Genomic DNA, 12,766 nt, shown 5'->3' on the forward strand with positions numbered 1-12,766 from the left:
CCACATATATTATTCATTTTATTATAAAGTTTTTAATTAAACGTTCATTTTATTATAAAGTTTTTATATGTTTCAAAATTACTATAATATCCTTTCTTGTATAAGCACTTTTAAATATTACTGGATTCAATATAATGCTCTATTTGAATAGATTAATCTTAAATTCCGTTTGGATTGATGGATTTTGATTTGTAAAGTGGATTTCAAATGCATTGATTTGAAATAACTAGCTTGAAGAATGAATTTGATATTGAACAAAAAAAAAAGTGCTTATATATATAACATAAGAGATTTCAAGTCTTTCATTATAATTTTGAAACAAATGGATTTGAGATGTATATTTGAAATTAAAATCATTTAAATCCGTCAATCTTCAAAATTATATTTTACGATTTTCATATTTTGTATTTTACTTGTGATCATCTCTATAATCGATTTCTGCATAATATACCCACTGTAAATATTAATTTAAGTTTATATTATAACTTAAAATTGATATGTGTTTCAATTAGTAGCATTATAATATTTAAATATAAAGATTAAAAGAGATATAATATCAAACTTTGATGATATAATCTAGATTTGTCCCACTATTTAGCTAGATGATCATCGTGTTTTAAAGTGAAACTAATAAGATAAGGTATTTTTGGGGATTTAGATAACGACACTCGACATATATTTAAATTATATATATATAAATATATACATATATATATAGCCCCAGAGTTTTCTATGGTAATGACAACTAATAGAAATATTATGATTTGTATTCCCACTCGAACTCTAATAAATCCCGCTGATAAATTCAAAGATCAAATTAGAAATATGAACCATGAAATCAACCTTTTCCTCTCCCACTCTCTCGTGGGAATCTTAGATTAAATACATACATACATATATATACACACACAGAGGAAAGTTTATGATCATATTTGGTGATTAAGTAATAAGTAATTGAATTTGAAGAACAAATAAAGTGAAGCATGGGTGGATTTGAAGAAGAAAAATCGATGAAGATACTTTGGTTTAGGCCTGCTTTCAATGATCTGAGACCTACTTTTCTGCTACAAAAATGGTGGAAATCCCTGAAGACAAAGAAGACGATGGCGAAGTCCACTTTAGCTGCTACAGCGCTACTTGTTTTCTCCTTCCTTCTCCTCATAATATCAGCGCTGGTTTTCTCTGGCTCGCTTGAACTAGTAAGTTTCTTTAAATACATTATTCCCGAGTTTTTTTTAAAAATAAAAACTTATGATCAAATTATGATTTCTGTTATCTATGATTAAATTTATACGTTGGGTTTTTGGATTAGTTTCTTGATTTTTCATCTTCATGAAAAGGGAAAGTAATATATTATTCCAGTAGAGGATTAGTCGTATGCATGATTCTGACTCCTTTTTTTAATATTATTGTCTGAAGAAGATGAATCTTGTATGCAGGCTGGACACACAGGATATTCCTCCAGAGTACCCTTTCAGGAATTCAACAAAAACAAGACCACCTTCGAGTTTCCACTGGACTGCAACGCTTGGAATCACACCAATTCATGTCCCCTAAGAAACCCTTATCCGAAAAACTTCGACGACGATCCCTCACCAAATCCACAAACCTGCCCGGAGTACTTCCGATGGATCCACCAAGACTTGCGCCACTGGAGGCAGACCGGAATCACGCGTGAAACGGTGGAGAAAGCACGGAACACCGCGCACTTCAGACTCGTGATAGTAGACGGAAGAGTTTACGTGGAAAGGTTCAGGAAGTCGATCCAGAGTCGTGCTCTTTTCACGATATGGGGGATCGTGCAGCTGACGAGGTTGTACCCAGGGAGATTACCGGATTTGGATATCATGTTCGACAGCGATGACAGGCCCGTCGTACAAGAGAAGCACTTCCAATCACCGGGCTCGCAGCCTCCGGCGCTGTTCCGGTACTGTTCAGATTGGCGGAGCTTGGATATCGTGTTTCCCGATTGGTCATTTTGGGGATGGTAACTTTTTTTTTTAAGTTTACTGTTGCTTACCTCTGCAATAATGTTTCAGGACTCCTATGGACACTAACTTGTGCATTAAGATATGGAGATTGACATCAAAGCAAAGTCACCTGAGACACGGATCTAATTTTATTAGAAAATTTTAACAAAATCCATTTACATATTTGACAAGTTTGAATTTAAATATCCTTCCTTTCCTTTATACAATTGACCTAAGGTGCAAAAAATAAAATCAACAACTTTGATTGGAGCTATAGTCACTCAAGTTATATATTTTTTATAATATGTTGCGTGATGTGATCTTATTCTTGATTATTGGCATAATTTTTGCAGTATATTTAAGTTTTAATGTGGTGTTATACATCTTTTTTCTTTATTTTAATTATCGGTTTTTTTTTGTCATACATCTTTTTTTTTTTTTGGTTATTTTCACGTTTTATGTCTTATTCCACTAATTTGCATTTTTTCCGAATCACATTTCCAGAAAATATTGACGTGGAGTGTCTGATGTCACGTCAGTATGTGAAAATGACTGACTTTTGCAACTCGTATCTTAATCTTTATACAACCACGCATCTATATATATTAAATCGACCCTAATTCTATTTGCTGGATTTTTGTTTCAAATGTTGTAAGTGTGTGTGCTTTATATTTATTTATGTTCGTCCAGGGCAGAGACAAATATAAAGCCATGGAGAAGTGTATTGAAGGAGATAAAAGAAGGAAATAAAAGGACAAAATGGGAGGATAGAGTTCCCTATGCCTATTGGAGGGGAAACCCGCATGTTGCCCCATGGAGAAGAGACCTTATGCGATGCAATCTCACTCAACAAAACGACTGGAACGCACGCCTTTATGTTCAGGATTGGATAGCCGAATCCCAGCAAGGCTACAAACAATCAAGTCTTGGAGACCAATGCACCCATAGGCCAGTCAAGTCTCAAAATATTTATATAATTAAATTTAAAATCAGCAAACAAATTTGGGATAAGGTCCAATTTCTGCTATTCATATTATGATTTTTTAGTTGTATTTCAGGTACAAAATCTACATAGAAGGATGGGCATGGTCTGTGAGTGAAAAATATATCTTGGCCTGTGATTCCCCAACTTTGCTAATGACTCTCCGCTGGTACGATTTCTTCATCAGAGGAATGATCCCTCAGCATCATTATTGGCCAGTTAGGGAGAATGACAAATGCAAGTCCTTGAAATCTGCTGTTGAATGGGGAAACAATCACACTCAGAAGGTGATTCTCTCCTTAGAATGCATACTATAATGAGTTATTTGATAAACAACTTTCGTGCGCATTTGTCTTTGCTTTGTTACATGTTTCTCAGGCGAAGGCCATCGGGGAAGCCGGGAGCCGTTTCATCCAAGAAGATTTGAAGATGGAGAATGTGTATGATTACATGTTTCATCTGCTGAATGAATATGCAAAGCTCTTAAAGTATAAGCCCACGATTCCTTTAAATGCGAAGGAGCTTTGTTCCGAATCAATGGCGTGCTCTGCAGATGGGAATTGGAGGAAATTCATGGAAGAATCATTGGAGAAGTCCCCAAGCGATTTATCTCCGTGCACTATGCCTCCACCTTATGAACCTCAAGAACTCAAGGCTTTTATTGATGAAAAAGACAAGGCAACAAGAGAAGTTGAAGCATGGGAGAATGAGTACTGGAACAAACAAAACAGCAACAAATAAATCTTTATGGCCTCAATTCAGATCTATACATATGGGTGTTTCATCTTTTGGTTCAAAGTAAATTTAATTTATTCGAGAGAACAACCGTCCAGCTCTTCGACCAGGACTCCCTGGTATTCTTGGTCATTTAATGTAAGTTGGATAATGATAATTAAAGCAAGAAATCAGAAAATCAATTTCTTTAATTTTCTGGAAACTATATGTCTCTTGGACTCTAAATCCTATCCCCGAACCATTGAGGAGTTGACATCTATCAACTCAACGTAATAAAAAGTTGACACATGTCAACTCTGCTTATATAATTTGTATTGAAATCCGCATACAAGAACTTTTCGGAGTCTGAAAATATCGTCCAAAAATTACATTCAACTCAAAAGATACATTTTGGTTTAAAAAATTTATCGTTTCTTCAAATTATATAATTCAAACATGTAGGAAATAGAAGATACAAACATCTTAAGTCTAGTGATATTAAGTGTCCCAATTTATTTTTTACTTCGAATAAAACCCTCATTCCGGAAATATTAAAAAAATACAAAATAAAAAATATCTACAAATTAAGATTGATAATTATCATATTACCTTTGCTTCACAATAGTGTGTCAATTTTTATATAAAAACTGAATTAATTCCAATTTAAAAACTATATATAAAAAAAGTTTTACAAACACGCAAAGTGTACAGTACGTTAATATATACTAATGATAATACTTTTTTTCTCTCGTCAAAAAAAAAAACATGAAAAGAAATAAGATCTAACTCCTAGGGAAATGTCTTAAGAGTGTATCAAATGATGTATGTTTATACATATACGAGGTAAACAACTACTTTAATTCACCCCACATGTGAAGATAAATTTTCACCCTTAAATTCAACATTATGGTATTACTCCTAAGATTAGGGTGGAATTTCCCCATGAATGTGAAGTAAAATAACCAAGCAATTAATGATTATAAAACGCATATTTATTTATAAGATAAATCGACCAAACACGTTTAACATTATAATTAATAAATATTAAATTTGCATTCATACCTGAAAAAGGAATATCAAGTATTGTTATATTAATGAAGATATTAGAAAGCTCGTTTTTTTAATTTATTAATGGCAAAAACTTGTGTGAGACGGTCTCGCGAGTCGTATTTTGTGAGACAGATATCTTATTTGAGTCATCCATGAAAAAATATTACTTTTTATGCTAAGATTATTACTTTTTTATTGTGAATATAAGTAGGATTGATCTGTCTCACAGATAAAGATTTGTGAGATTGTCCAAACCTACTCTTTATTAATTAATTAATAATTAATTATGCTAAAAATGGAACATCAAGTACCACTGTCGTGAACTTTTCAACATCATCAGCGTCTTCTTTTATTTGTCCTCCTCTTTCTTTAGTAATGTTTTATTATACATGGTTTTCTGCATAGCATCTGCCATTATAGTGTACGTCATACCTTTCAGGTTGTTGATAATCTTTTCTGGATTATATTTTATGATGCGTCCAATGTTTTGGCATAAGCTACCATCTGCCCCGTTTAATTTCTTCAGACGGCTGCCTGCTCGGACCGATGGCATGCTGCTGTGAGTTATCTTCTTCTGGTAACTGCCAGTTTGCTAGCCATTTAATTTGGCTACTTTTATCAAGATATGAAGTTCATAAAATATGTTTACATGTGGTTTTCACGTCGTTTTTGATTTAGAAAATCTGGCACTGTGTATTTAGTATTCTGGATACTCTCTTTTTGTAGGATTTGAGCACTGATTGTTACACAAATTCTTCGTATTACCAACTGGCGATATTTTTAATGCACTTCTGAGTTTCTGACCTGAAATCGCAACTATTGGATTCTCGGTTTTTTTCTACTCCAAGATTAATGGAGAAATCTCATATGCATGACATTCAGGATAAATTAGGAATCAACAAAGATTGTGGAAAATTTTGGAGACATTCCATGAAAATGTCCTTGTTACTGTACCATCAACTTGTAATTTTAGATGCTGAACATGATCAGTTATTGCAGCAAAAAGGCCATCTGATGATTGATATTTGAGTGGAATCTCCCACATCCAAATTAGTATGCCAGGATCCATCGTCTAAATCTAGTTAATAACCGCAATATGAATAAATTCCCCCGTTCGATAATTTTTTTCCGTTTAGCGATATTGCTGTGTAGCATGTAATGTCGCAGAATCCGCAGCTCCATTCCACTACATGTTCAGTAAGTTTCATCTGCCCAGGAAAACTAAATCATTTGGATTCATTATTAAGATGTGTTACAACAACAACATCAATGCTAAAACACACTGCAAACAACATCAATGCTAAAACACATGCAAACATGCTAGAAGTACAAGACATTTTTGAATAAATTAAACAGCAATTTCCATATGTTTCAGAATCAAGAATCAGACCAGAAGATATCCAGCTGCCCCCAATCACGTTCTGGCACGCCCAACGCCTTCCAAACTGCCCTAGAGGCATCAACAATGTTATTACGACATGGAGGCTGGAAATCATGCTCAGCATCACACCCAACAGTTGAGTCACATTCGTCAACCACGGTAGCCTTAACTCTCCTTCCATTACCGAATATGGTTATGGGTTTAAGGCATCGTTTCTGGTTGTTGAACCATCCTGTGGACAATGCCACCACTGGCGTGTCGTCTGAGTGAAACTTGTTGTCACACTCTGATGGCCCTCCGCCATCACCACCTCGTCCAAAACCATTGAGTGTTAAGACAGCTTTGGTATGATTGGTCACTTCTGCCGAACACTTGAATGTGGGATAAAGTTTTCCTTGTACACAGCATTCCGAATCGTTCTGTGAGTTACATTTCCCCGGAGGAGGTTTCTTGCCCCTTAGGGCTCCACTAGGTCTGCAAGGCTGAGCTCCCGTTTTGGCTAAAACACAGAAAAAGAGTAGTATAGTCACACTGCAAAGGAAATGTTTCTCCATTTTAGTGAACTTGATAGGTATTTCCAAGATTTCGATTTGAAGAATCTTGAACGAGTTGGGTACGTATTTATAGAAATGAATGACCACCCTCTTTCACTGTAGCCATGCAACTCCACACCCATTGACCTATTCAAGGGTTTGGCTAGTGACTCCTTACCATTGAGATTACGTAGCATTTCAACCCCTCAAAGCAAAGGTTTTCAAAAAAATTAGTTTAAAATATTTTACTTAAAGAAAACATTTTCAAATACATTATTAAGATTGGAATTGATATTAAAATATATTTTAAAACGTTTAAGAAAAAGAAAAGTTGGATTTTAGAGAAACCAAAAAACTTTTTAATAATAAATTTAGATACAAATTACTTGGAGTACTTCCTTCTAAAAACTGTCTTCAAACCCGCATTTTTTGAAATGTTTGTTGCAATTGAAGAATATGATCAATCCAAACACAAAGTTCGTTCCGTAAGAAAACAGAAAAACCATACTCTACAGTTCTACTAATTGCAAGTTGCTGTAGTTTGACTAGTTCGTAAGGTGTAAAACCAAGCTGGTCGTATTAGTCCAATTAATCACTATGCAAAACATGGTGTCTTATTCGACATCTTCTTAAGTAGCCCATAATGTTCAGATGCTAAATTAATATAAACAAGTACTATGTGGTAATAATGGCTCAGCAAGAAATAACACTTGCTGTGTGTCCCTTAGCATTTGAAAGAATTGATTTGTGGGGTTCTTCTCAGAGAGAATTATGCATGTCCTAAGAATCTTTAGGCGACCGATAGTGAATGGTGGTTGATTAGAATCTTTGGTGGGTTTTTTATGTCAAAACTTTGATGTTTTCGTGTAATTTGTGTGGGTGTTTTTTAATGCTTTTGGAGGACATTAGCGAATGTCTTATTTGATCATTCGTGTATATCGATATCTATGCTGCACACGGTTGAGTCTGGCCTACTTGGCGTGCATGAGTAATTTAATTATCTTTGGATTTGCATCTTATTGTTAAACACGATTTATTCGATACTAGTATAAGGGTATTGTATAAAAGCTCGATATACAATGTTTTTTCATGTTATCCAATGGATATTCCTACATTAAAAAAAAATATATCATTGCATGTAATTGGGTGAAGGATAAGACAGGATCAACCGTTAAAACACATGAAAAAAGTATTATCTATTGTTGAAATATTTGTTTCACTACTTTGAACTAAATGTATTTATCATATGGTATTAATCGATGTGATTTTTCTTCTCTTGTTTTATAAAATTAATATTAATGGTTGATATTTGAAATCATTAGGCCATATAGTGTTCTTAGAAAATGTGTTCTTAAAAGATATACTTAAAATATGATTTGTGTTTTTGGTTTTATTTCAAAATATAATATTTTTCTAAAATTTTAATAACTTGTTTATTTTAATTAATTTTATGATTTAATAATTGAAGCATATCACCCAGATGTACATCTAGGAGATCTAGATTAAACATACATCGGAAAATACGTATTTTAATGCGAAAAACCATTATATCTAAATCAGCAATCACCCCTAGAAGAAGTTAAAGAAGAGATGAGACCATGCTCAAATTCTTCATCTTCATTCTTTATTAGCTTTTAAAGTTGTCTTGGAATACTGTATATCGACGCAGAAAATCGGATCAATTAAATTCCAAGAAAGTGCTCGAAGAACAAAAAACTTGTGCAAATTTACTAGTTTTGGATATTGGGAACCATAGGAATGTGCACTTTGCAGGACCCTTTAATTTGCCGCGACATTCATCAATCTTGAACTCTAAAAAATTATTATCCAACAATTCGCACCATCCTCTCAACTGACGATATAACTAATTTAATTTGGATTTGAATGGAACTGAAATTTTAAAATCCCATTAAAATATCAGATGCAAGGCAGCTACGTACTTTGTGAAAATTAAACGAAACTTCAAACACAATAATTAAATGCACAGATTAACTAATGAGAAATCAATAAATATTCGATGGGTCAAGATATAGGTCCAAATCGTAGCTGCTGTGGCGCGGTGTGGAGTGCTTGTAACGTTTCTCTATCAGAAAATAATTCAAAATAATTTGCACGAGCTTTGATCGCTGTGTTGGCGTATTCAACATTTTTAAGTACAAATTTGCAGATCCCTTCACCAAACTCAGCAGATAATTAATCAAGAACCAAGATGAACTACACAAGCACAGGAGGAACTCTTATTTTACTGATACTTCTTGCTTCTTGTTCCACAGAGGCTAGACTTCAGGGATGCCAGCCAAGCGGCAGAATAGAAGGGAAAAAGCCACCTCCCGGGCAGTGTAACCAAGAAAATGGCTCCGACTGCTGTAAACAAGGAAAGTTCTACACGACCTACAAGTGTTCGCCTACCATCTCCGGAAGCACGAAGGCTATTCTGACACTAAATAGTTTTCAGAAAGGCGGAGATGGTGGGGGGCCATCGGAATGTGACAACAAGTACCACTCTGACAACACCTCGGTGGTGGCTCTATCGACCGGATGGTACAGTGGAGGCAGCAGATGCCATAACAACATAAAGATAAGTGCTAATGGCAGAACCGTGACAGCAATGGTGGTTGATGAGTGTGATTCTACAATGGGTTGTGATAACGAGCACGATTATCAGCCTCCATGTCCTAATAACATTGTCGATGCTTCAAAGGCAGTTTGGGAAGCCTTGGGAGTTCCAGAAGATAATTGGGGCGAGTTGGATATCACATGGTCTGATGCCTAGACTTGGTGCTTGTTGGTCTTTCTGAGCTTCAACTTCTCGTTATGTTTATGTCTTGTTATGTACTTTTCTTCCTTTGTTGTTGGACTGCATATGCCTCTGAAATATGAATGCTAATTTGCAACAATTGCCTGAGTTCACAATATGCTAATATGCTACATACGTTTATCAAATGTGTACAAGTTTCTTGAATTTCATGATGCATCCAATTCAATTCACGAGTTTATTTATGGATTTTTTTTTTTGGGTAGAATTATTATTCATGGACTCTTTAAGCCTGCATAATTACGATACAAGAAAATGTTTATATTGCAAATGCATATAAAATAAGATAAAAATTTATGTGAGACGGTCTCACGGATCGTATTTTGTGAGACGGATCTCTTATTTGGGTCATCCATGAAAAAATATTATTTTTTATGCTAAAAGTATTATTTTTTATTGTGAATATCGGTAAGATTGACCCGTCTCACACATAAATATTCGTTAGACCGTATCACAACAGACCTATTCATAAAATAATTACGGACCATTAGATTTATCACGCGGGTATTTCCCTCACAATAACATCTCATCACCGATCACAAACCAAATAAAAAGGACAAGCATATATATCAGTATTAGAGTTATTCACTCAACTATGTCATGTCCTGAGTCAACAAATCAGGGACGATATTTGTCCCACAGCCACAAAAGAATATCACAAGATACTAAAAATCTTGACAAAGTGTCGCTTTTACCAAAATGAAGAAATGGCCATCAATTCAGGACGGACCAAACGTTATAATGTTACGGAGAAACTCAATTTTTTTGCCTAAAATTTAAGTTTCATTCCTGATACCGTATACTATATTCAGCAAAAGCATTTGCGTAATACGCACACAAATCCGTTAGGTTGCATTGGACGAATTTAATATTCGTGGATTTCGATTATAGTTTTATTATTAAAAATAAAATAATATATGAAATCTTATATTCATATCTTGTATTTACACAAAATTGAATGGATTTCAAATGAGTTAACCTGAAATTCTTGAAATTCATCTTCATGTTTCTCTAAAAGTAGAAAAATACAATTGAAATCTGGATTTGAAATATAAATCCAAATACAACTTTAAGAAATTGTTTTGTATAGATTTCTTAGAGGCTTCAGCAATGAAGTCCAATGGGAACAAATTCGTATTTGCTATACCGGATTCAAAGACGACGACAAGGTACGGATCGCATAAATCGATCCCATTTCTTTACTATACATAAGACCGTAGAGGTAAAGCTGATGCACAAATATTATAGGTATATAGTCCCATTGAAACCTCAATTGGATCATATAAGAAGCAGCCAAAAGTTTTAAATGATGGCAATCCTGGCATTTTCTTGGGTTAAACTCTATATAAACAAATGAAATATATCTTGTTTTCATCAAATTCATTTTCAAGATTCGAGCTTTAATGAATAAAGGAACTGATAAAATTATGAAGAACTTGAGCTTAGGATCATTTCTTTTCACAGTACTCCTTCATCCTCATTTCTTAGAAGCTAGGCTTCAAGTTTGCAAGCCGAGTGGCAAAATAAAGGGCAAAACGCCACCTCCAGACTACTGTCACGAAGATGAGACTATCTGCTGCATTAAAGGAAGGTATTACATGACCTACGAGTGTTCACCTCCTGTATCTGGAAGTACGAAGGCAGTTCTAAATCTCAACAGTTTCGAAAAAGGTGGAGATGGAGGAAAGCCATCAAAATGTGATAATAAGTATCATTCAGACCACACACCAGTCGTTGCTTTATCAACTGGATGGTACAGTAGCGGAAGCAGGTGCCTAAAGAACATTACTATAAGTGCTAAAGGCCGAAGTGTGAATGCTATGGTTGTTGACGAGTGTAATTCTTCGATGGGGTGCGATAAAAATCATGATTATCTGCCTCCATGTGATAATAACATCGTTGATGCTTCTCAAGCTGTTTGGAGAGCCTTAGGGGTGCCTTTAGAGGACTGGGGCGATTTAGATATAATTTGGACAGATGCATAATGGAAATTATGTTTTAGTTAATGTTCGTGTCAACATATATCGAGTTTAATATACAAATAATATAAAGACTCAGTCCCAAAGAAAAATTCTGCTATATCTCAAGTGCATGCAATGATAAATCTTGAACACTAAAAAGTTATTATTCAACATAAAAGGGCCGAAGGTTAAACTTAAAAATCTCCACATTTCAATTTTATTCGTTTGATGAATCATTAATTTTAGTGATTGTAGTTTTGCCAGTGTGTTCGTATATATATTGGATTTACATGAAAAGTTTCTCCAGTTTTTCCTATATATATTTTGAATGCACCATATATGATATAAGTTATATACATTCCTACAGATGAAAACGAAATCGAATATAGACAAGAACTACTGCGTACAAGCATGAGTTCCAAATGTGATGCAGACGGCTGGCCGGCTATATTCTGTCTCTTGCATCTAATTACACCAGTTCTTGATTTGCGGCCAATTACTGTCCTAGGTCGTGCAAGACCCCAAATACTAGCTAAGCAGTTTTAAAAACTAGTATCACTGGGCTTGGTGATACTACCCAAAATTATACATCATCGCTATAAGCTGAAAACCCTCACTTCCAAAACCCTTTTACATCGTTTAAGAAATATTTGGAGAAGAAACACTCATCTATCACCGGTCGTGTTTGATAAGAAAATCCGACCTTTTTTATTTGACATCTTAAAGGGTTGGGGTTCTCTTCTATTTCATGGCCTAACCTAGCTTATGCATTCTCTAGAAACATATAATTCTATGTTACATCTGGAAAAATATTTCATGTCTATTTGAACAAGATGTTCGGGAGAATGTCTCAATTGAAAACAAAAAAATATTAACACATCTTTGTTTTAAAGTAATATTTTATCGCGAACATTGGTACATCCTTTTAACTTCTTGGGATTAATTTTTCTTGAATAGCATTCCTCTGACTGAGAACTTTCAAATATCTTACAACTTGGTTGGCTACCTGTAAATGCCTCTCGATAGACAATTCAAGAACGTGATCCAAGACCTGTGTACCGTAAGTTGTATATGCTGGGATGCTAGCTACTCTTTTAACCTTAATGTATCCATCTATTGAAATCTCACTCTAAATTGATTGGCTGTCCTCGTTTACGACCACAGCTATATCGATCAATGAATTTAGTCTGTTATTATTGAGTGTCGAGAGCTTTAAGAATTATAGAATTTCATCATAAAAGATCCGATTAACTTAGATGTGTATTAACGTGTTTCATTAGCATTATGGAATTGATGATTGCCAACTAATTTTAGGTTAAACAGGATGATGGATGTGTATTTGGATTTTCTACGTCACATT

At 34.6% G+C, this 12,766-nt stretch overlaps 4 protein-coding genes across 4 annotated transcripts; 3 read left to right on the top strand and 1 right to left on the bottom strand.

Moving 5' to 3' along the window:
• Positions 1 to 843: 843 nt before the first annotated feature.
• Positions 844 to 3,906, top strand: LOC142520190 (uncharacterized). Its single transcript, XM_075623194.1, has 5 exons — positions 844 to 1,199; positions 1,440 to 1,987; positions 2,661 to 2,918; positions 3,029 to 3,239; positions 3,331 to 3,906. The coding sequence occupies exons 1-5, from the start codon at positions 984 to 986 to the stop codon at positions 3,691 to 3,693; spliced, it is 1,596 nt and encodes a 531-aa protein (XP_075479309.1). The 5' UTR covers positions 844 to 983; the 3' UTR covers positions 3,694 to 3,906.
• A 2,031-nt stretch (positions 3,907 to 5,937) lies between these two features.
• Positions 5,938 to 6,734, bottom strand: LOC142520197 (kiwellin-1-like). Its single transcript, XM_075623201.1, has one exon. The coding sequence runs from the start codon at positions 6,649 to 6,651 to the stop codon at positions 6,094 to 6,096; it is 558 nt and encodes a 185-aa protein (XP_075479316.1). The 5' UTR covers positions 6,652 to 6,734; the 3' UTR covers positions 5,938 to 6,093.
• Positions 6,735 to 8,749: 2,015 nt separating this feature from the next.
• On the top strand, positions 8,750 to 9,493 carry LOC142520211 (kiwellin-1-like). Its single transcript, XM_075623213.1, has one exon. The coding sequence runs from the start codon at positions 8,840 to 8,842 to the stop codon at positions 9,401 to 9,403; it is 564 nt and encodes a 187-aa protein (XP_075479328.1). The 5' UTR covers positions 8,750 to 8,839; the 3' UTR covers positions 9,404 to 9,493.
• A 1,283-nt stretch (positions 9,494 to 10,776) lies between these two features.
• LOC142520204 (putative ripening-related protein 1) lies at positions 10,777 to 11,502 on the top strand. Its single transcript, XM_075623209.1, has one exon. It carries the CDS (start codon positions 10,849 to 10,851, stop codon positions 11,428 to 11,430), a length of 582 nt encoding a protein of 193 aa, XP_075479324.1. The 5' UTR covers positions 10,777 to 10,848; the 3' UTR covers positions 11,431 to 11,502.
• The last annotated feature ends 1,264 nt before the right edge of the window (positions 11,503 to 12,766 follow it).

The sequence above is a fragment of the Primulina tabacum genome, chromosome 1, assembly GCF_025594145.1.
Source record: "Primulina tabacum isolate GXHZ01 chromosome 1, ASM2559414v2, whole genome shotgun sequence".
In the NCBI taxonomy this organism is placed as follows: Eukaryota; Viridiplantae; Streptophyta; class Magnoliopsida; order Lamiales; family Gesneriaceae; genus Primulina; species Primulina tabacum.